Raw genomic sequence first — 24,973 nt, 5'->3', positions numbered from 1 at the left:
TTCAAAAAAACTACAAAGGAAATATAAATATATAATAAATGCAATAAATGTATAAGATGATTCTCAAAATACATAGACTAGGAAAGCAAGAACTTGCCGCTTTTGACATAGCGCTTTAAATTGGGTGTGGTCAGGCTATGCTCAGGACTTTGTGCATCTTCAGCAGTCCCTTTCGAACCTGTTGGAAACATGTCTAAATTGAGCTCTACAGTTTCCTGACGTTCGAGTGAAGAAAAATATATGATCCAAAATAGCTGCGCTGTAATTAAAACTAAGTAGTGTACTCAAACTTAACCTGTCTATATATATGTGCTATAATCCATCTGTTTTGTGATCCTCAGTCACTTGCCCCAAAAGTTAAATGTAGCCCTTGGTCTCTACCAATTTGTCCAAGCTGTTCCTGAATTGTTCTAATGCTATTTCTGGTTAAATAGAAAATAACCAAAAGATTGGTCATAATTGTAGAAAATGTGGTATGCCTGAATGTAAATGTTTGAAGTTGGTAGAAATAGGTTCTCCCAAGATTAAATGTTTATAATAAAAAGAAGAGACAACAATAATTTTAGAATCTAATTTGAATGCTAATAGAGAAAATAATATAATGAAAGCTATCTTTCTACAGAATTATCTGTGGCAATATATGCAATTCCCAAATAAAATAGCTAAATTACACTAAATATAATAACTTACATTTGTGTACATGAGTAAAAGTGTTGTCTGGCTCAGAATGTTTTGTAGCTTTTTTCCTGGGCCATGGAACACAATTGGCTTTTGAGAAGCATGCAAAGGATAAGATAAAAATAGTTAAGTCCAGAACACGACAGAGTTTTGAATTGCTTTCATTTGTGATGAAATGCAGTTAAAGTACAAATAGTAATTATTCTGCCCTCATACATGTAATAATTTATGTTTTTAATATTAAACATTAGAATTTGTTGACAAGAGTTGATTGTCTCTTGAGACAACATTTGGTCAAAGATGTCAGATTGTACATTTTTGAATTATGGAGTTAAAGTCAATTTTATGTAAGAGATAGCATCTCTAACCATAGGTACACTACATGATTGAAAAAAAATCTTTCTGGGGTTTTCATTTTGTGCAGAAGCTTCTTAGGTAACAAAGTATGTTAAATATGGATGACTGACTGGCCTTCTTCCCTCAAGGTCAGCACAGAGCAGAGGGTGGGAGAAAAGAGACAGTGACTTCATCTTTACTCTCCCTCTTTCATGAAAGACTTATGTGTTTAATCAAGATAAAATCCAATCCCATAAGGTTGATTGATGAAAAAGGGGGGGGGAGTGGGTGTGTGGGACTTTGGTCATCCTGATGTTATCTTCTAAATATTTCCTATCTTCTTACTTCCTCTATGGAAAAGATAGATATTAAAACATAATTTCCCCCATGAGTTCCAAATAACATTGGAATAAAGAAAGAAAACAAGTTACAGTATTTCACCTGCCTTAACTTTGGTTTACAACAATGAACTTTCATTTAAAAGTAAAGCAAACATTAGTAAATGACTCTAGAATATCTTGTTTGATTTGACCCTAATTTGGTTTTTTGTTTGCTTTGCATTTCCCAATGAGGAGCATTATTTTCTTTGGCTCTTGGCCAGCATTATCTTCCAAATGCTTTCATTTTGTTAGCTATTATATTCTACAGCAAGGATCAGCAGTCATGCTGACCATAGGTGGTAAAAATTGTAGAATGAAGGAGGGCTCTAGTTTGGAGATTAGAGTTTTGGCTTATCATTTCTTCCATGCACTTTTCCTTGCTCCCCATTCGGCTGAGCATTCACAAATAGTTTGATCTGAAATCTCTTCCTGCAGCTTCAAGTAGTATTCATTGTATTGGTGGCTGGTTAATAGAAATATAGGTATGGTGGCCGGCATTCAGTCAGAAGAAACCCCAATCCCTGAAAAATTGGGTTTTTCTCTTGCAAATGTCTAAAAGTTAACTACATAATTAATTCCATTGTTTCTTTTCTTTAGTATATATTTTTTAGATTGTTTTTATTCTGCCTTTATTTATAAGTAATTCAAGGCAGTGAACATAGATAATATTCCGTCTTCCTTTGTTGTTGTTGTTAATTGCGAAGTCGTGTCCGACCCATCGTGACCCCATGGACAACGTTCCTCTAGGTCTTCCTGTCCTCTACCATCTTCTGGAGTCCATTTAAGTTCACACCTACTGCTTCAGTGACTCCATCCAGCCATCTCATTCTCTGTCGTCCCCTTCTTCTATTGCCCTCAATCTTTCCCAGCATTAGGCCCTTCTCCAGTGAGTCCTTCCTTCTCATTAGGTGGCCAAAGTACTTGAGTTTCAACTTCAGGATCTGGCCTTCTAAAGAGCAGTCGGGGTTGATCTCTTCTAGGACTGACCGGTTTGAATGCCTTACAGTCCAAGGGACTCGCAGGAGTCTTCTCCAGCACCATAGTTCAAAGGCCTCAATTCTTTGGCGCTCAGCCTTTCTTATGGTCCAACTTTCACAGCCATACATTGCAACTGGGAAAACCATGGCCTGGACTATACGCACTTTTGTTGGCAGGGTGATGTCTCTGCTTTTTAGTATGCTGTCTAGATTTGCCATAGCTTTCCTCCCCAGGAGCAAGCGTCTTTTAATTTCTTGGCTGCAGTCCCCATCTGAGGTGATCTTTGAGCCCAGAAAAATAAAATCTGTCACTACCTCCATTTCTTCCCCATCTATTTGCCAGGAATTGAGAGGGCCGGATGCCATGATTTTGGTTTTCTTAATTTTGAGTTTCAAGCCAACTTTTGCACTCTCCTTCTTCACCCGCATCAAGAGGCTCTTTAGTTCCTCTTCACTTTCTGTCCGTCTTCCTAGGTTCCCCATAACAACAACCCTGTGAAATGAGTTGGGCTTACAGAAAGTGACTGACCCAAAGTACCCTAGCTGGCTTTTATGTCTAAGCTTTCATGTCTAAAACTCAGTTTCCTCATTTCTAGGTCAGCACCTTAATCATTCCACCAAACTGATTCCCTTTGCATTTACACAACAAAATCCTAGTTACGTTGTTACTTGCAAGATTAGGGTCTCAGATAGTTCTTTGCATGGAATTATTTGTATTTTCATGTATGTGTGGAAATTTATTGCAAAATGCTGCATGTAGTTTTCAGTGATTACATTGTTTCCTCTGTGATACCTATTGGAATTTGTGAGCACTTGTATTTCAATAAAGTGTAGGGATGAAAATAATAAGGGACATACATAATCCAATTATTTAATGTTGGAAGATCAGATTCCATTTTTTCTTTTCCATCTTGAACATCTAGAATATGCACTCAGATTATATACGTTTTTGCTTTCATTCATAATATAACTGAATAAATTGCCCAGAACAGCTAATTTCCTTGGGTTATTGGTTGGCCTTGTTAATTAGAAGAAGCATTGTTTTCATAGTTTTCCTACCACCATCAGAAAAGTAGGTCTCTGACAGCCTTTCCAATAGAAGGGCAGTCAGAGTTGATCTGGCTTGCACATTATAGTAAATTGGAAAGAAGGCATTCCTAGTGTCTGATTGGCCAAATAAATAATACATGCCTTTCTTGTGAAGTGCTTGGCAGCTAACTGATTAGCAAAGGAGGTCACTTGGGAGCATTCTTTTTTTTTAATTTTTTTTTATTTTTCATTTTTCAATACATTTGATACATTCAATACATTATATATATATAAAATACCTTTGAAATAAATTCATACATAAAACCTTAGGTGTCGCTCGTCCATCTCCCCCCTGACTGTATCCGCCCTCTCTACCTTCCTTCCTTACTTCCCTCCTCCCTCTCTCCTCTCTTCACCTCTCTCCCCTCATCTCTTCCTCCCAACCTACTTCCTTCCCTCCCTTCCTCCTCCCCTCTCATCCCTGTTCGGATACAGTTCAGGGGAGATACCCGAGTGGCATCTCTCTCTAAATTCCTCTACCTATTTTATACATTAACATTTCTATTTATCTAACCAACTTAATCCCACCCATCCCCCCCTACCCCCCCACTTCCTGGAGCAGAATACAGAGTTATTGTAAACTAAACAAACACAATCTATAACTTTTAAAACAAAAAAATTATACAATAATCAAATTCATACTTAACCCTTAACTCCCTCTAAACTTTAACTTCATAATAACATAAACAAATCTATTATAAATCATTTATTATAAAATTCTATAAATAATAATTATTATTTCTTTCAAGAAAAAATTTAATCATAAAATAAATGGAACTTTAAAGTTCCATATTTATTCTGAATATAATCTATCCATCTTCTCCATACCCTAATATATTTTTCTTGTGTGTGATCCTTTAAATAAGCAGAAATCTTTGCCATTTCTGCTAAATTAGAAACCTTGAATACCCATTCTTCTAAAGTAGGCAACGAATCCTTCTTCCAATATAAACCTACAAGTAACCTTGCTGCGGTTATTAAATTCAACATTAAAATAGTTTCATTAACATCTAAATCTATAAAAATACCCAACAAAAATAATTGAGGAGTAAACTTTATCTTCTTTTTAAAAATCTTTTGAATGTTCCACCAAATCATTATCCAAAAAGCTTTAACATTCTTACAGGTCCACCAAACATGAAAATAAGTTGCATCAGTACTACCACACCTCCAACATTTGGGTTGTAAGTTAGGATACATACAAGACAGTTTTTTAGGATCCAAACGCCACCTATAAAACATTTTGTAAAAATTTTCCCTCAAATTTTGGTCCTGTGTAAATTTAACATTTCTAATCCAAATAGTCTCCCATAAATCCAATAAAATCGGTTCCTGGATATTCTGGGCCCATTTAATCATACAATCTTTTACCAACTCTGTTTCCGAGTCCAGTTTTAGTAACTCATCATAAATTTTTTTAATATGAGCATGATTCCGATCTTTAATCTGAATTACCAAATTTTCATCTCCCAATGTTATTCCAACTTTCATATCTACAGTCCACCTATCCACAATTTGTATGTATTGAAACCATGACTGTAAGATATTTTCTTGTCTTAGTACATCTAAAGATTTTAACTGCCAATCAGTACCTGACCAAATTAATAATTCCTTATATGAAATTTTATAAAAATTCATCCCCTTAGAAACTCCCTCAATTACATGTCCAGGAATCCCCCAAATAGGTATTTTATAATTTAACCTATAATAATACTTCTTCCAAACTCGAAGAAAAGCATTCCTTAAAATATGTGATTTAAAAGCCTGATCTACTTTCTTATTAAAAATCAAATATGCATGCCAACCATACAATAAATCCCACCCTTCAAGAGAAAGAATATTTTTATTTGTTAAATTAAGCCAATCGCTTATCAAAGTTAAGGTGGCTGCATCATAATATAATTTCAAATTAGGTGCTTTAAGCCCACCTCTTTCTCGGGCATCTTGCAAAATCTTAAACTTTACCCTTGTTTTTTTCCCAGCCCAAATAAATTTATTGATACCCTTTTGCGACTCATCCAGGTTTGCATCTTTTTTTAAAATAGGTAGCATTTGAAACAAAAAGAGAAACTTTGGTAGAACATTCATTTTTACCGCTGATATTCTCCCCAACAACGACAATTGCAACTTTTTCCAATCATTTAAATCCTTTTGTACTTTTGCCCATAATAATTCATAATTATTCTTATATAATTTTCCATTAGAAGCTGTTATATGCAGCAAAGGAGGTCACTTGGGAGCATCCATTTTTGCAACCAAGCAGCTGTCAGCATTCTCCGAATTTAAGAGCTGGAGAGAACTGATGGCTAACTGCTGGAATGAATCTTCATACTGTACTTCTTCAGCCTCAAAGGGAGGAAGACTAGTTATTCTTTCCACTTGCCAGAGAATATAAGAACTATCAGTATGGTTGTTTTTGTTTGTCAGGATAGCTGTTCCATTAGGAGATGGTGATCCATTTCAGGATTCAAAAGACATATATCTGTTGCCAAATTCCAAATGACTAATATTCACATGGCAGTTATACATTTTCTTTTCACTCAGTTTTGGTGGCTTTCTATGCCAGTCCCTTTTGCTAATTTTTAACAATAATCTGGACTTAATATTTAATAATTGAACAAGCAATATCTGAGTTTCCTTTCTGGAAATAAAGAATATAGCTAGTTTCTAAGAAATTAAGAATAAGGAAGTAGTTGGTCCTCTACAGTGAAATGTACTGATATTGAAAATGTTCCCTTAGATTGAAATATTGAGGTTTCATGCTACCACTTTCCTGTAATGAGATGAGATCTAGAATAATTAAGACTAAGGCAAGAATCCTGTTCTACTAAACATGTTGTGGGACATGTTGTCCCAGCAACACTTACAATTGGGCATGCTTAATGGGGCTGCTGGGAATTTAAGTTCAGCATTTGAAATATTGTGGATTGTTTATCACTGATTCAGGTGAACAACTGAGAAAATGAAGGTCTAAGAATATAATATTATTTCATGATTCTTGCATGTTAATAGTTAATTATGTCACATACTCATCAGAATAGTTTCTCCAATCTAGCACTCTTTAGAATTGTTGGAACTATTCGTCAGAATTATCAAATGACTGGTTGCATATTTAGGACTATTACTACATATACAGGTTAGACAGACTATAAATTATATATCAGAATTGTATTAGCTGATTTAATTGATATCAAAGTTTTTTTCAGGGTGTAAGCTCTTTATAACTGATTTCCATATAGCTTCTATATAAATCACAGAATATGAATTATTTTTAATATAATTGTGCTATGAAAGAGCTGCCAGGAAGCTATTGTTAAACTATTTTCTTATTAAATTATTTTTAATAAGAAAATTATTTTTAACTTTCAACACCTTTTTTAATCAGTAAACTGTGGAAATGTTCTTTCTTCTTGTCTGTAACAGAGCGCCTAAACACATACACAATTGCACATCATTTTGTTACACAGAGAGACCACAAATGCCTTCCTAAGGGATTGTTAGAAATCAGATTCTTAAACCTCCAAATTCTACAATCTTTGCTCCAGATCTGATTTGTAATATTTGAGTTCAAGCTTTTACCATATAAGAAAGCTTTGTACTCAATATTTTAATCCTACCATGAATTTGCAAATTGTGCCAGATCATATGGATTAATTACTATTAGGTATACAACAGATTATCTTTTCTAAGGGATCAGCATTTAGATTTTATAACTCATGCTTCTTGATTATCAGTTTTACAGTATAATGTTACTAAAAGGATGCTGCATGAACATAATTTTATTTTCCTTCTAGTATACAAGAGGTACTGTAAAAGATTTCCCTGGATTTGATGCCAGAGCTGATGCTGAAGTTCTTCGCAAGGCAATGAAAGGATTGGGTAAGCAGAAGCAAAATAACACCCTATTGAAACTTTTCCCTACATACAGTTACAATTGTGCGAAGATGAGCTCTCTGTAATCATCCCTCTCCTTCCTGTCTGCCGTGCATTTGGGCTGAAGTTTCGGTGGCAGGGACTCTTCATTGTGTAGGCTTCCTAATAATCTGGATCAGGAACTAATTTGTTCAGGGAATGTTCAGAAATAAAGTTGGCTTCCTTCTGCAGTGTAAACATTAGACAGATAGGCTAAAATAAAGTTCAAGAGATTCTGATTGCATATGAGATAAAATTGAAAGTAAACCTTACAATGATCAGAAATGTATTAGTGTGATCATCAAGTTCTCTTTATGCTTTGGCTTGGCATTTTTTTAATTGGCATTTGCATAAGTGGAATTTGATAGCAATAGCACTTAGACTTATCTACTGCTTCATAGTGCTTTACAGCCCTCTCTAAGCGGTTTATAGAGTCAGCAATTGTCCCCAACAATCTGGGCCTTCATTTTATTAACCTCAGAAGGATGGAAGGCTGAGTCAACCTTGAGCTGGTCAGGGTGACATAATAAGAAAACATTCATTAGAATGGGAAGGGGCCATTTAGGCCATTGAAACCAAATCCTTCTATAGTATAAGAATCCAAATTAAAACATTGCCAGGTCTTTCAGTTCTCTTCATAGTCCCCTTGTTGCCACTGTTGCTCTTTGAACATGTTCTAGTTTCTCTGAATTATTAAATGGTGCCTAAACTTTGATCAAACGCCAGGCTGTAGGCAGAGCCTTTTGGAAAAAACACCCTTGAGACTACTATGTAGAATCTTCTTCAGGACAATAGAACTATTGTTTTGGTGTTTAGTTTTTTTTTTAACTGGAATTCCTGAAAAGTTAAGATAAAGATACTGAGACAGCCATTAACTTTTATTCATACAAAACAAATATTGACTTAACTTTATCTTAACTTTTATTAATGCAAAACAAATTCTGAAGGCCAGATAGTGAATAGGAAACAGATGTTTTCTTCAAAATGTTGATTTATGTTGTCAGGTTGAAGCATCCAGAACTACTTGGGGATAGTCTCAAACAGAAGCTTTATTGCTGGTCACCTATGTTACAAGAGTCTTGCTAATTGACTGTATTTCCTTGGGAATGGTCAAATAGGATTTTAGAGATTCTAGGGGAGGTCAGGCCTGTTCCACTTCCTGCAGTGCAAGAACTCCAAGCTCGGCCCCCTCTTAACCCCTCCCTTCAGTCTAGTTGGAGATTCTACGACATATACTGAATATTGAGGCAAATGGTGTGTTGAAATGTGGAGGAAATTCTATGAAACTTTTTGCTAGTCAGTAGTATCAAACCCACAAGCTGTGCAATTTTGTTCAGAGTCTTTTTTTTTTTAATGAGGGTGCATACATATGCTTTCTGTTGTGAAAGTTGTCACATAGTTAAATCCTACTGGCTACCTAATTATGTGGTGTGAGTCAGAATTACTTCAAGTTCTACTGCCAGTTTTTGCTTTTGTTCTTTTAAAAGATGCTCAGGCATCTTAGATTTGAAAAGAAGCATAGGCCTTGATAATTATTCTCAATTATCCACACAGCTTTGGTTAGAAAACAGTGCTTGAATAAAGTAAAGGTGGATATTACAAACTGATTTTCTTTGTGAATTCTCCTTTTGATGCAAATATTTTCATGGGTGACAACTCATATACATTCTACTTTTTTGATTATGAATATATATGTGTGTGTGTGTAGCGTGTAGTAACTGTAGCAACTGACTCATTTAGTCATTATTCATAGTAACAGTGGTGACAAAAAGGTAGCTTTGAGAGAATCCTTGCATTTATGACCTCTACAGGAATGTAAAGCAAAGGAAAGCTGAAATAAAAATGTAAAATCATGATATTTCACTTAGTGATTGCTCTGCTTAATGATTGAGTTGCCAGTCCCAGTTGTGGTCACTTAAGAAGTGAGGACTACCTTTACATTAAAATAGAGTTTTCCAAGTAAGATATGATTTCAAGAATATGAATATAAGGACATAATGTGTTCATTTATATTCATTTATAAACTACTGGTGTTCTTTCAGTGAATGATTTTATTTTAACTTGCATAATTTAAGGAACTGATGAAGAGCCAATCCTGAAGGTTCTAGTGGGCAGAAGCAATGCACAACGCCAGGAAATTGCAGTACAATTTAAAACCTTATTTGGCCGGGTAAGCAGGTGATTCTACTTGTGCTTTTTCATATTACAGATATTTCATGATAGTTAATGTTTTTGGTTGGCTGGTTATTATTTGTTTATTTCTCTTACTCTTCATTTCTGTGTAAATGCGTGTGTGTATGTGTGTGTGTGTGTGTGTGAGAGAGAGAGAGAGAGAGAATGTATGTATATATCTCCATACGTTTATATGGATATTAATAATATAAGTGATACTGCAATAACTATAACTGAAAGACTGGCATTGATATGCATTTCTCATTAATTACTCATTCTTCATTCTGTCACTTAGGATATGGTTGATGACCTTAAATCTGAACTTACGGGCAAACTGGAGACACTCATAGTTTCCCTGATGAGACCTGAACGGATTTATGATGCTCATGCATTAAAACATGCCATTAAGGTAAAATGAATGGCACAACATTAAATTAAAAAGTTCTTTTATCTAGGATGGAATCTTTCCTTTTAATTTTGAAGTTAACAATTATGACAATTGATCTGTTTGGTTATAGTGTTTTTATTGTAATAAAATTTACTTTCAATTCAACAGATTTTAGCATTACCTATGGACTTGAATAAGAGTGTTGGTATAAAACTATGTAAAATATAATCTTCAGGTAACAGTGCACCTTTTAAATTACATTTATGTTTGAATTTCAGTTTATACCGCTTTGTTGGACAATTTTTAGGCAACTCCTTACAACTGTTTTGTATTAATTAAATAAACTGTATACAAAGTAGAAGGGGAAGAGGAAATCTATCTCCAGGATAGGAATTAGCAAAATGGTTACAGAAAAACGCAAACTGTATTTGAAGATAATAACCATCCTGTGGTATTTTGAAGGATATTTTGAATGCTTTTGCTTACTGAATTAAAATAACACTGTGTGTGAGTGAGAGACAGAGAAAGAGGGAGAGAGAGAGAGAGATTAGGAGAACCCATGAAATTGAAAAGAGAAAGAAAAAGATTTTGGGAAAAAAACAAGGATTGCTCAGTGCCCAGAGAACTGACACAGAAAAAAAGAATAAGACAGCAAATAGAAACTGAATGGGAAAAAGTATCTTTGGAAGGGAAGATCAGATACACGGACTGTATTTACATATTGCTCTAAATCATGTGATGTTAAACAAAATGTAATGACCTGGGACTTTGAATAATCCCAATAACTAAAGGGTGCGATAAAGAATTGACTAAGAACGTAAGTGTATAAATGTAGAGGGTAGATGCTCATAGGATAGTTGCTATTTGATGGTTGGGGAAAAAAAATATGATAAAGTGGAATGAAATGATGAATAAGCACCCAGTCCAAGTTATTAAAGGCACAAAAGTGCAAGCAACTTCTATTTGATTAATTCAACTGAATTCGCTTTGCAAGATAATTATAGCTATCACCACATAATATATATATGTGCGTATAAAATAGGGCTATGCAGCAAATATAGCATCTTTCTGGAACTAAAGCAGTTGCACTTTTTTCCACAATCACAGGGAACCTTTTTGCCCACAGACTCAAGATTACTGCACAGCCTTATTATGTAACTATGAGTTCCAAACTGTTGTCAGGTTGCTTCCCTTATGAGATCAGTTTTTAATGTAGTGATAAAGAGAAAATTCCTTTCTGCCTTTTCTGCATCTTCTGTTACTGCATGCCTTTTAAACATGCCATCTTCTTTGTTACCTTTTTTCCTACTTAAGAGACATTTCTCAGCCCTGTCATAAAATATTCCACCTCCTCTTCCCTAATTATTTTGACTGTCCCTTTTAACTTACATAACAAAATGTTCTATAATATGCAAGTTGTGGATAATTAATATTTTTGTAGACAGTTTCTGCTGTCATTCAAATTCAGCATGTGAGTTAAAAATATTACTCAAAATATTCCATGGAACTTTGTGATAGTAGGTAATTTTGTTGCCAATACTGTCACTCAACAAAAATCCCTATGTAGCATTGCAGCCAAATATTGATTTTAATGCTAATATTTGGAAGAAGATAGATACAGTTTAACTTACTGAGTCAGTGGAAAAAACCCCTAATACTTAGGATCTGATCACCTGATTCAAGTGATAACTTCAATAAGCTGCTGGACAGAAGAAAGAAGTAGGATGGGAAATCAGGTGATTTTTCTTTATATTCTCAGCCATAGAAGCAGCAGCAGGAGGGAACTTTGGAAAGGTATTTTATGGCAGTCACTCTGTGTTAATGATTAAAAATGTACTGTTAATATTGATTGCAGAGTGACTAGATCTCTTTAACTTTTGAAGCTTAGAACAAGCAGCCATTGATTATTTCTCCTGGCCCATCCAGTTGCACTAGTTTTTACTTTTCCACCTCAGGAACTAGAACTTTACAAGTTTCTCTCTGAAGAGCTCATGGCTATCATCCATCTCTTCGTAAGAGCAGGTGCATTTATGCGTCTCTGATAGGGTAAGAAATGGTAGTTATCTGGATACCTGAAGGAGGGGTCATTTTCTCCTTTACCAATGTACATGCTCTCACTTAAAAAACAGTGGGTTTTATGTGGTCCCTTGTCAACCTTGCTGATAGTTCTTAACCCCTAAGCCATATTGGAAAGTTTAGCCATTTTTCCCAAGTTTCTAAATTGTGCTATGCTGTAATGTTGCCTTTGCTTCTCCTTAGTGCAATATGTGAACCCAGCCATTGTCCCTTGTTCATCAACAATCACAGTTAAAATGAATCATGCTTAATATAATATGATTTTTTCTGTCACTTAAGTCTTGGGTGTTTTTTACTCTTCTATGTTATTGAAACTGGCCATTTTATATGCTTTAATATTCTCAAATAAGCCAAGATTGAAATGTTTAGCGACCATTCTTAATTATGATGGCACTAAAAAGTGACTTACGATGGTCCTCACACTTTAAATGTTATAGCATCCTCTTGGTCATGGGATTGCCTTTTATGACCTTCCCATATGGCTTCTGACATGAAAAGTCAACGGGGAATCCAGCAGGAACTGTCAGAAGTCATGGTCATATGATATTTCACTTAATGACTACACTACTTAATGAATTTTCCGGTCCCCATTATGGTTGTAAGTTGAGGACTACTTGTATCTTCTAGTTACCACACTATTACTTGGTTATATTCACATCCAAGATAAGGTTTATATCACTGACCTGTTATTTCCAAAGCGAGTGAGTTAAAGAAATAGTAGGATAGTGACTATGTGAATATAGTTTTTTTCTGTCAGTTGTGTAAAACAGTTCTTTACTCTAGTTGTATCCATTTCTATAACCATTATTGTATCAGCTGCCAGTTATGAAACTTTCCTATAAATTCTGCAAAAATATTTATTCTATGCAGAAGTGTTTCCAATATATGGTAGGCATTGTATTTCATGCCAAAATTCCCAGAGCAGGAAAATAAATTTCTATTGGGTCATTATTCATGAAATTGCCTATATATTAGTGAGCAAAACTAACTTGTGATGCCACATCAGAAAAAAACTGATCCCTAAAATATATTCCTTTGGCAGGAATTCCTTGTATGTATGTGAGTACTAGAACAAAGATGCAACTAAATGAACTGGCAGATAAGTAAATTACAATTAACTAAATGCAGGAAGATGGAAAAATATTAATGCAATTATTAGAGTGGTTTAGGGAAGACTAGGTGCTGCAAGAAAGAAATCTGCATAGTTTAAGAATAAATCCTTTATGTAGTTCTAGTCTGAAAATAGCTCTATGCATATTATCTGTATATATATATTTATAAGTTTTAAATAGACTGGAATACCAAACAAGATCCAATATACGGTACAGTTGCCTTCATTAAATATAAGATTGTTTTACTATTTGCTGAAATTACAGTAAAATTTCAAATGTTCAAAAAGCAATCCTGGCAGATAGGTTTGTTAATTATAATAACAAAAGTCTTTATTGTTAAACATTTGTTAATTTAACATTTTGTTAATTATAGTAACAAAACTCTATTACTGCCAAAAGTTTTTAATTTTTCTCTTATTTACTCCAGGAGTTGGCAGAAGAGACACATATAGAAAGTAAATGAAAAATGAGCTTGGGGACATGGTACCCTCTGCACCTGAGATGAAATATTTGTGTCTCACTGCACACCTGGAAGCTTGGAATACTTTAGAACACAGGTGTCAAACTCGCCACGTCATGTGGTGTGTCATGATGTATGGCAACTTTTTTCACATTGCTGGAGCTGGGATGGGTGCGGCCTCTGCATGATGCAACTGGCCCGCAGGCTGGCAGTTTGACACCCCTGCCTTAGAACAAGTTATAAAGAAACGAGAAGCAATCTGAACTTTTCTGAGTTAAAAAATAATAATCAGCAAAATCTGTTGGACAAAAGGAATGTCTTACAGGAATTCAAATTTCAGCAATAAGCCTTGCCACAATTTCCTGTATGAGTCAGTTGGAATCTATTTATGTAGTTTTCATCCACCCTTATGGATCATACGGTTAGGCATTTTTGAACTAAGAAATAGGCATTCTTGAACATTATGGGTTTATTTCAAATATATTGGAGTTATACTAGTATTTCTTTATATTTTGGTTATAAAGTAAACATTTTTGATCTGGTATTGCAGCATAAAAGCAGAATTGTAGAACTGTAAGATATTTTGGTTGTTAATACTAAGAAAAATAATATGATTTCATGAACTCATTACATTGGTTTTAGGGGGCAGGAACTGATGAACAAGTCTTGACTGAAATTCTTGCATCTCGGACACCTGCTGAAATCCGGAATATAAAGCAAGCTTATCAGGAAGGTAACTTGTGGGTTGTGGGGTGGAGGTTTTATAAAATTCCAACATGTGTGCTCTGTAGTATATAATGTGTTGTTTTAATTTTTCTTGTAATAAAAATTGGTCAAGGGTGCTCCAGCTTATTTTGTGTACTTAAGTGCTTTAGACAATATAATTATGCTTTTCTGTCTTCAATTCTTCAACATTCCAGACAAGGTGTATGTGTATGTACACACACACATTTGTGTACAGTTTTATTTAGCCTGATTGCCTTCAACTTGTCTTCTAGGTAATCAGTCTACATGTGCAGGATGTGAACAAAAAACAGACAAAAGATTGTCTCTGTTTTTTTGTTTATGTAGTTACTTTCTAAGAAGTGATTTCTCTATATATGTACCCTGTAACTTCTTCAGCTAGGTCAGTAAGAAGCAGTGCTCTTATTATATACAAGGGACAATGAATAGCAACGTCTGTAATCAACAGCATTCAGTGCATAGCACCAATCAAGAAAAAAAATCAGTACTAGTCAGGAAACGCAGCAATCAATGAGCAGTTTCTGTCTTGTATGAATTTTCATCCTTAAATTCTTCATCATACTCCCTTGTCAACTTCTATTTAATCTCACTGTTTGTGTGATCATAATTCTCATCTGAGAAATATCTTACATGTGTGCTAAGAAGGCTTAGATCTTTTAGCCAATTTTCTTGATACAAGATGTTCTATACAGGGATAAGTTAAATTTTGTTTAATAATGCAAGGTTTTTTTTTTTTGCAGAATATGGAGCTGATTTAGAAGATCATATAACATCAGATACTTCTGGTTACTATCAGCGAATGCTGGTAGTTCTTCTACAAGTAAGCTCCTAAGATTGAAATCAAATAAATGGTTCAGAAATTGACCTGCTCTTGTGTTAACTTGTGTTCCTTGGATCTTTGAGCCTGGACTTTGGAAACATACTGCAGGCAGCTAATAGGCTTTCTTGAGGAAGAAGAAAGGAAGGATAAGTGAATGGGTAGAGTTGGTTTGGAAGTCACATGCAGTTCTGGAGCTGCAAGATGCCTAACTGGATGAATTTTTCTTTTTCAAAATATGACTACAGAAATATCATGGATGCACTGATATTTTTGTTTCCTATCTCTAGTCTTGAGTTGACTTCCATCTTTCTGTCTTTATGGGTACAGGACTTGCAGTTGTGCTGCATTTTTAATAGCACTGGCAGTTCAGGGTACTTTGCCATACTATTTATTCAGCTCTTTGAGCACCTGAAATTCAAAAGCCAAAGCATCTGCTAAGAAAGAGAAAGAAAGAAAGAAAGAAAGAAAGAAAGAAAGAAAGAAAGAAAGAAAGAAAATCCAGATATAAAAGATTTGATTATGACATAATAACCATTGATTTTTAAATACTATTTATACTCTTGATTCACAGAGTCATAAATCTTTTTCTTGTATTATTTAGGCTAACAGAGACCCTGATGGCCAGATTAAAGAAAATTTAATTGAGCAAGATGCTCAGGTAGGTAAAGATTCCCTCTTTCTGTTTCATCTAAATATATCTAAAATGGCATCATCAGGACATAAGAATGTAAGAGCTCTCAAGTGATTGAACGAGCTTGATGTTAGTATGGAAAAGTTACTGGCAATTTTTTCAGCGAAATATCATTACCATAAAGAAGCCAGGTATTCTAGCTATTTTTCCCTTGTATGAAGAACAATAATTGTATAACTACAATTATTATAAATAATTGAATAATAAATATATAATAATAAATTACACACACACACACACAGATAGACACACACACACAATAAGTAAATAAATGAATTATTTTTTCAAATCAGTGGTAGATCCTAGATCTCCCTTTGAATTGTATGGTTTCATTCTCAAACTATCTCAAGTAAATTATTTCTAGTTTGAATGTTTATGCAAGTAGGTCTTTGAGACAACAGGTATCATTTAGTTTTGGAGGAATAAAAAATAGAGACTATTGTCTTCATCCTTCAAAATAACTACTACTACTACTACTACTACTACTACTACTACTACTACTACTACTACTATAAGCCCTAACCCAAAAATAAGCACTGGTTTTGGGGCGAGGCACATACCTAAAAATCAAGCTAGGGTGGGGGTGAGAGTGTGGAGCTGCCCCATGCGCTCTGCACCCACTTACCTTGCAGCTAGGCCTCTCCTCGCTAGCCCACTTCTTCTGTGGCATCTTCTGCAGCCAGGCCTGCATTTCTCAATCACAGGCCTTTCCAGAAAGGCTTGACTGCAGGCCAGAATGCAGCTGCAGAATGAAGCTGCTCCTTCGGCCGCAGAAGAAGTGGGCCGGCTGGGCAGGGCTAAGCTGGTGCTGGAGGTGAGTATAAAAGCCACTCCCCCGAAAATAAGACCTGATGCCTCTTTTGGAGGCAAAAAAAAAAAAAAAAAAAAAAAGTCCCAGTCCTATTTTCGGGGAAACACAGTACAAAAATGAAAAAGTTGGTAATAAGAGCTTTAAAAGTTTATAATTGATATCCCCTTTTAAAAGTTGGAAATAGGGGATATATTTTACATTTTCATGTCTTCAAAAACATCAGTTTGGAATGCTGTCCTGGAGATCTGCACAGGATACATTATTTTTGTACTGAAATCTATAAATCTGGTATCTAATTAAGTGGCAACACCTAACTGACCTTGATTAATCTTAAAAAGGCAAGCTGAATCAGCCATAATTAAAAGGACTTGAACAGGAGACAAACTTCTCTATTGTTATAGAGTTGGAGGTCCAGTTTCTACATAACTACCTGGAGCTGGCCTCTACACAGCGAAGTAGTTACTTTTTAACCTGTAACTCCAGTTGATGCTTTTTATATGAAATGGGGAAAGGAGGAGGAATGTCCAGGCTTGCTTTATTTGCAGAGAGGTTCTGCCAAATACGACTGTCTCACATCCATGGAAAAGCCTTGAACAAGTGGTTCCCTCTAGATATTGGTGGACTACATTTTTAGCAACTTCAATATTATTTAGAATGCATTTCATTTATTGTTCTAGTTGTATCCAAGAAATTAAAAATTGTCTAATGAGATTGATTAAGCTGGTGGGGCAATCACTGTGTATATTGGTAGTTTCGTAACTGATCCTTTCTTGCTTTGTTCACTCAGACGTCTACCAGCACCTGTGCATGACAGTACTTAGTTTCTTTGTTTCCAATTTAACTCTTATTCAATGTACCAGTTTTTTTTAATAACTTGGTACATTTTCAATATTAAGGGCTTGAGATTATACGAATTGAAGTCAAACATGTATGGAAAACCACCAGATGGAGAAGAGGGTACTATACTGTACTGGCTGACTTTGATGTATGACATATGATTAATATTACTCAGAGTGCATGAAGGATTTAAAAGGATTTTAAAAAAGGATTTAAAAGAAGGAGTGCTAAACTACTTGCCTAACATTATTTCAAAGTAATAATAATTCAGCGCATATAAGTGTTCCAGGAATCTTAGGAAAGCAAAGAGTCCATTGAATAATGTTTTCCGTGGTTCTGTTAATATTTGGTTTAACATAGGGAAAGAGGAGTGGTAGCAACCAATAATTTTGTTGCTCATAGAAGATCACATTTCTTCTTAAATCAAATAAGCTTGAGAGATGTATGTGCTCCCCCAGAAAAAAGAAGACAAAAAGGGCCATCTTTATGCTGCTCCTGCTTTCACACAGTTTGTTCTCTACTGTTTGGATGCCTTGTTTAATAAAGATCTTAGTATTGTGCCAGCTATCAAATAGTACATGAATATATTCTTTGTGTAACCAAGTAGTAGATCCCTCAAAAGTAGTATCTATTGTCATGCAGAGGGGACAGGAGGGGACTACCGTATATGCCGGCGTATAAGGCGACTTCTGCGAGCGCTGAAATCGGCGCCAAAGACGGGGGTCATCTTATACGCCGAGTCTTATATGCCGAAAATACTGGTAGTTTCCAGCGTATAAGACGACGTTCTAGGAATGCGGCTCAGCGATAAAGACGGGGGTCGTCTTATACGCCGGGTCGCCTTGTATGCTGGCATATACGGTACATAAATAAAGCAAGGAATGTCTATCGAGCTTCTCAATTATCCAAGTCATGATTGTCCCCAAAGTGCACCTTTGGGAAAAGCAGGAAACGGGCAGAGGATCTTAAGGAGTTATTTGTGAGGCTGTCCAAAATGGTCCAAAAAGGTAGCCAATGATTTGCTATCTTCTGGCTATAAATGCCAACTGAATAGTAAAGATAGAATGATACAAGATTGTTTCTGCCAGGATATAATTGGTTGAATAATATTGATACCTGTAGTGCAGAGATGGAGAAGGAAGGAGATTGAAGGGGAAAGGAAGGAAGATTGAAGGGGAAAGGAAGGAGATGGAGAAGGAAGGAGATTGAAGGGGAAAGGAAGGAAGGAAGGAAGGAAGGAAGGAAGGAGAGAGAGATTGAAGGGGAAGGGATGGAGATGGAGATGGAAGTAAGTAAGTAGGGAAGATTGAAGGGGAAAGGAAGGAGATGGAGAAGGAATGAGATTGAGGGGGAAAGGAAGGAAGGAGCGATAGAAGGGGAAGGGAAGGAGATGGATGGATGGATGGAAGGAAAGAAGGATCTTTGGAGAGTCATGTTTTTCCAGATGGTGATGAATTGCAACTCCCAGCATTTCCCACTCTTCCACAGTGCTTTTTAGGGCTGCTGGGGATTGTAGTCCAGTAAGGTCTGGAGACACACACAGATGGCCTACCAGGGAAAATTGGCTGGGTAATTGCTGCGGCTTTACTTGGAGGCATTCTGCAGATCCTGAAAATTACTTTAACCAATTTTCCCTGGTTCAGCAAAGGCAACAAGTAATAAAACAAGCAACAGGTACCGGTAATAAAATAGCCCAAATTGTCCTTTCCAGCGCAGATGAAAAGAACCAGGGAAAGGGAAATTGTGTCTGCCTCTTTGACCAATGGGAGGAGAAGTGGTAGGAAAAGCACAGCGTTTTGGCCTGGGCACACAGCCTTGCCCACAAGCGCTGCCAAGGAAGCACAAGCATCTCCACACAATTACCCGGGGAGTGGGGGAGGCTCTGGCAGACAGCCTGGCGGAGAGCCAGGTGGCGGCACCTCCGGGGCCTCGGAAGCCACGCGGAGGATCCGCATGCCTCGGAGCTGCTGGCCGCCCTCTTGTGCCTGCCAACCTGAAGCCCCCATCCTCATCCCGGCACCTCTTGCCCTCTCCCAGCCGCCCCCGGGACCTACCTGCCCCTCTAGCCTCCTGAGCGCATCGCAGTGGCAGGGTCGTGGGAGCCACTTTCCACGCCGCACAGCCCTTCACTGCCACGACCCTTCCCCGACTTGTCACACATGAGAGGGCTACAGCCGGAGCGCTAGCTCCCGCTCGGAAGGCACTGCTTCTCCCCTCCCAGTCCTGCTGGCTGGCCTCCGACGCACATGCGGGCATTGCCGCTGCTTCGCCCTCTTCCCCACCGCCTGGCTGCTTCCAAGGCCTGGAGCCCGGCGAGCTGGGAAGGAGCCGCTCCTGCCCACCAGCTCCAGGGCTGCGCCTGGCACCAGAGGGCTGAGGCGGCCTCTGAAGGCGAGGGAGGCTGGCAGGGCAGTGTGGGGGAGGCTCTGGCGCGGCGTGGAGGGCAGCCGGGGGCAGAGCGCGGCCGGCCAACCAAGAGGCATGGGGACTGGCTTGGTGCCACAGCTCAGCTCAGCAAGCAGCGGCGGCAGTGGTGGAGCAGCCCAGCGGCAGCTCCAGCAGCGGCCCAGACCCGGCTTGGCTTGGCCCAGCCACACACGCAGCTGAGCCTGCCTGGGGCGGCGTCGGCACGCGCGACGCCGCTGTGACAGCAGGAGCAGGCACTGTTGGAGAAGGGCATCCTGGAGGCGGAGGAGCCGGAGGAGGAGGAGGGTGGTGGCGGCGGCCGGATAGAGGAGATATGTGTTTTCTTTTTTTTTTTTTTTTTTATTGAAAGTTTTATAAATTTTACAAAAAAGGAAAAATAATACAAAACAAGAGACAACATATACAGAAAAATAAAACTAAACAATACATATATTAAATAATAAAAAAAAAACCCCATCCTCCAGCCCTCCCCCCCCAAAAAAAAAAAAAAAAAAAAACCCTCCCTTCCCCCCCCCCTGAGCTTCCCAGAGCAGAATATAGGCTTAAAAAATAAAAATAAAAATTAAATTAAAAACTTTATATTTATATATATAAAAAATTATCTATAATATATATGAAAATAAAACTTATGAAAAAACTATATAATATTTTTGTATACCCAATCTAAATTGTATAAATTTTATCCATTTATCCCAAACAGCAAAAAACTTCTCTTGCGTTTGTTGCTTTAAGAAAGCCGAAATCTTTGCCATTTCTGCCAGATAAGCTACTTTAAGAAACCATTCCTGCAATGTAGGCAAAGATTCCTTCTTCCAGTATTGTCCTACTAACAGCCTAGCGGCTGTGATAAGTTTAACATCAATACAACCTCCTTTGTATCACAATCTGTAACAATACCTAACAAAAATAATTGCGGAGTAAATTTTACCCTCCTTCTAAAAATTCTCTGGATATTCCACCATATTTTAATCCAAAATGCTTTTATCTCTCTGCATGACCACCAAATATGATAATAAGAAGCCTCCTTATAACCACATCTCCAACATTTGGGTTGCACGTCAGGATACATATAAGACATTTTTTGTGGATCAAGGTGCCATCTATAAAACATTTTATAAAAATTCTCCCTTAAGTTCTGTGCTTGAGTAAATTTGACATTTCTCACCCAAATAGTTTCCCAGGTGTCCAATGAAACTGGCTCACCAAAATTCTGCGCCCATCTAATCATACAATCTTTAATTAGTTCCGTTTCTGAGTCCAATTCAACTAAAACCCCATAAATTCTCTTAATGTGGGTTTGTCTTTGATCCTTCAGTTGCTTAATAAGGTTTTCATCTTCTCTAAGAAAACCCACCTTACAATCCATCTTCCATCTATCTAATAATTGCCTATATTGGAACCAAGAATAAGTAAAATTTTCTTGTGCTAACTCTTCCCGTGATTTTAATTGCCAGTTTTGTCCATCCCATTTAAGTAACTGTCTATAAGACACCATATCCATTTTAACCCCTCTTTTTATTCCTTCTATCGCATGCCAAGGTATAGCCCATAATGGTACTTTAAAATCACTTTTATAATATTTTCTCCAAATCCTAAGTAAAGAAATTCTTAAAATATGAGATTTAAAAGCCCAATCTATTTTTTTATTAAATATTAAATAGGCATGCCACCCATAAAGTAAATCCCATCCCTCTAAGTAAAGTATCTCAGAATTTGTCAAATTTACCCAATCACTAATTAATGTTAAAACCACCGCATCATAATATAATTTCAAATTTGGTACCTTAAGTCCACCCCTCTCACGGAAGTCTTGCATAATTTTAAACTTAACCCTTGGTTTTTTCCCTGCCCAAATAAATTTGTTGAGACCCTTCTGCCACTCATTTAAATTAATCTCATTTTTCAAAATTGGTAACATTTGAAACAAAAAAAGAAACTTGGGTAGAATATTCATTTTTATCACTGCAATTCTTCCCATGAGGGATAATTGCAACTTTTCCCAATTCTTCAAGTCCTTCTGTACCCTGACCCACAACCTTTCATAATTATTTTTAAATAATTTTGCATTAGAAACAGACAGCATCACCCCCAAATATTTTACCTTATTAACAATCTCAAAACCCGTCAAGTTGACCAAAATCTGCTTCTCCTGACTCGACATATTTTTAGGTAAAATTTTAGTCTTATTTACGTTAATCTTAAAACCCGAGACCAAACCATAATGATGAATCAACTGTAATAAGTTTACTACAGAATAATCAGGTTGCGACAAAGTAACAACCAAGTCATCCGCAAAAGCTCTCAACTTATATTCTTTTTTATTAACATATATTCCTTTAATTTCCTGAGACTCTCGAATTTTGATCAATAATATTTCCAATGTTAAAACAAACAACAATGGCGATAAAGGACACCCCTGTCTAGTACCTTTCTCTATTGTAAAAACCTCCGACAAACCTCCATTAACAATAAGTTGTGCCGTTTGTTTTTGATATATTACCGTAAGGGCTTGTAATATCTTTTCACCAAAATTCATTTCTTCCATTACTCTTAACATAAAATGCCAATTCAATTGATCAAATGCTTTTTCAGCATCTAAAAATATGAGCCCTGCAGGAACTTGGTTGTTCTTGTCTAAATATTCTAGTAAATTAATAATTTGTCTGACATTATTTTTCATATACCTTCCTGTTATAAATCCTGATTGATCTTTATGCACAAGATGATGCACCACCCTCATAAGCCTATTTACCAAAATTTTTACAAATATCTTATAATCCACATTTAAAAGAGATATAGGCCTGTAATTTTTTGGTAGGGTAAGATCTTGATCCTCCTTTGGAATCAATGATATAAAAGCACTACGCCATGAAGGAGGAATCTCTAAACCCTGTAAAATACCATTAAAAAGATCATGTAATGGTTGGATCATCTCCTCTATTAGAACTTTGTAATAAACAGCTGTTAACCCATCCGTACCCGGTGCTTTCCCTAATTTCAATTGTTGAATTGCTGAGGTAATTTCCTCCTTAGTAATTAAACCATTAATTTCATATTTCTGATCCTCAGTCAGTTTAGGAAAACTTGCCTCAGCTAAATATTTATTTATATCTAGCATTTGTATATTAGTAGATTTATATAGGTTTTGATAATAATCCAAAAAAGATTTTTTAATCAATTCCTTCTGAGAAACTAATTTACCCTTATAGTTTATTTTCTCTATTATTCTTTGTCTCTGTTTCTTTCTTAATTGATAAGCCAACCATCTCCCAGGCTTATTGGCATTACAAAATGTATTTTGTTTCATAAATAATAAGTTGGTTGCAGCTTGATCTGCTATCAACATATTAAATTGTGACCTTAATAACTTTACAGATTCTTTAATACTCTCATCAGAAGGATTTAAAATCAAAGCCCTTTCTTTTAATTTAATTTCATCTTCAAGTTCTCTACGTTTCTGAATCTGATTTCGCTTATAAAAATTATTCATTTTTATCAAAACACCGCGCATAAATGCTTTACCTGCATCCCATACCATTGACATTGAAGTCCCCTTATACATATTCAAAGCAAAATAGTCCTTTAAACACTCCTTTAGTTTTTGAACATTCTTTTCTTGTCTAAACAAATTTTCATTAACTCTCCAAGATCTTCTTTCCTCTTTCTCTTGAATCAGCTCCATCCAAACTGGACTATGATCCGTCAGTGATCTAGGAAAAATCTTTACATTCTTTACTTTATTATACAAGTCCGTGGTAATCAAGAAAAAGTCAATTCTTGAAAAAGATTGGTGTCTATCAGAAAAAAAAGTAAAGTCTCTCTCCTCTTGATTACGTTCCCGCCAATAATCCCTTAATTCCCAGTCTTCTTTCATGTCAAAAAAGGCTTTAGGTAGCCTTGCTTGTTTAAGAAAAGGAGAGGAACCTTTCTTATCCCTTAGTGTATCTAAGACACCATTCCAATCACCCATTAATACCACTGATCTATAATCAAGCAAAGTTATTTTTTGATGTAACTGTTTATAAAATTGTTCCTGTTGTTGATTTGGAGCGTAAAGTCCAACTATAAGTACTTTCTTACCATATATACCAAGTTCAATCATCACATATCTCCCCTGGGGATCTGATTCTACCAGACAAGCTGGTAGGTTTTGTTTAACATATATAACAACTCCCCCTTTCTTCCCAGGAGCAGGAGATATAAAATGAGATCCCAAACGAGCATTAACTAAATATTTCTGGTCTTTAAGTAAAATATGAGTTTCCTGTAGAAACATCAAAATATCTTCTTGTGAGGAGTCCACCTTCCTTTCCACGTCTTGAATTTTGTCATCCAAAGAGTCAACTTTGTCTTCCACTTCCTCAAGCCTTGCGTCGAGCTTAACCACCACAGTAGCCAAACCTGAAACAGCTGCCAATATATCTTGTCGTAGTTCATTATTATTTTCTTGCAATTTAGACTTTATCCCCGTTATCTCTTCTTTGAGATCAGATTTAATTTCTGATTTAATCTGTGAAACAAATTGATTCATTTCCTCTCTCATTTGAACTACAATCTCTCCCATTATGCCTCTAACCTCTTGTACTGAAAGTCCAGGTAGAGGAGGGGAGGGTGGTGGCTGAGCCGGTGGTACATGTTTAGATTGTTGTTGTAGCTGTGCAGTGGAAGTTATAGGAGAAGAAATAACCTTAGGTGCTGAGGAAGGCTGCTGCCTCTTTGAAGCCATTTTAAAAAGCACAATTGTCACTTCCCTTTCCCCTCCAGCCAAAAAGGGAGGAGGAAAGAAAAAAAAAATTTTTTTTAAAAAGAGACAAACTATAGTCATTAAAAGTCCAGAGTAAATCCAAAGAATAAGTAGTAAAAGAGCAAACAGTTCAAAAAAAAAAATTCTAAACCAAAAGCAAAAGCAGAAGCAAAAAACAGTCCTTAGAAAGGGAAAGTAAAACAAAAGAGAAAGGAAAAAAAACTCCGACAGTTTCAAAACGCCATCTTAAATCCTTTCACTAGTATAACAAAAAAAAGGAGGAAAAATAGTAAAAATCAAAAGATAAAAAAATAAACAC

At 36.3% G+C, this 24,973-nt stretch overlaps 1 protein-coding gene across 2 annotated transcripts in view; it reads left to right on the top strand.

Moving 5' to 3' along the window:
- ANXA5 (annexin A5) overlaps positions 1 to 24,973 on the top strand; it is a 37,217-nt gene that overhangs the window by 5,302 nt on the left and 6,942 nt on the right. For both annotated transcript variants that reach the window (XM_039320178.1, XM_039320176.1), the window contains 6 exons: positions 7,255 to 7,339; positions 9,448 to 9,542; positions 9,840 to 9,953; positions 14,223 to 14,313; positions 15,065 to 15,144; positions 15,746 to 15,802. In XM_039320178.1, coding sequence (XP_039176112.1) covers positions 7,255 to 7,339; positions 9,448 to 9,542; positions 9,840 to 9,953; positions 14,223 to 14,313; positions 15,065 to 15,144; positions 15,746 to 15,802 — 522 coding nt within the window. The remainder of the gene's footprint in view (positions 1 to 7,254; positions 7,340 to 9,447; positions 9,543 to 9,839; positions 9,954 to 14,222; positions 14,314 to 15,064; positions 15,145 to 15,745; positions 15,803 to 24,973) is intronic.

The sequence above is a fragment of the Crotalus tigris genome, unplaced genomic scaffold, assembly GCF_016545835.1.
Source record: "Crotalus tigris isolate CLP2741 ecotype Arizona unplaced genomic scaffold, ASM1654583v1 scf7180000023625.2024221, whole genome shotgun sequence".
NCBI classification, from domain to species: domain Eukaryota; kingdom Metazoa; phylum Chordata; class Lepidosauria; order Squamata; family Viperidae; genus Crotalus; species Crotalus tigris.
Note: the sequence above shows the minus strand (reverse complement) of the source record. Positions and strands in the feature narration are given on the sequence as shown.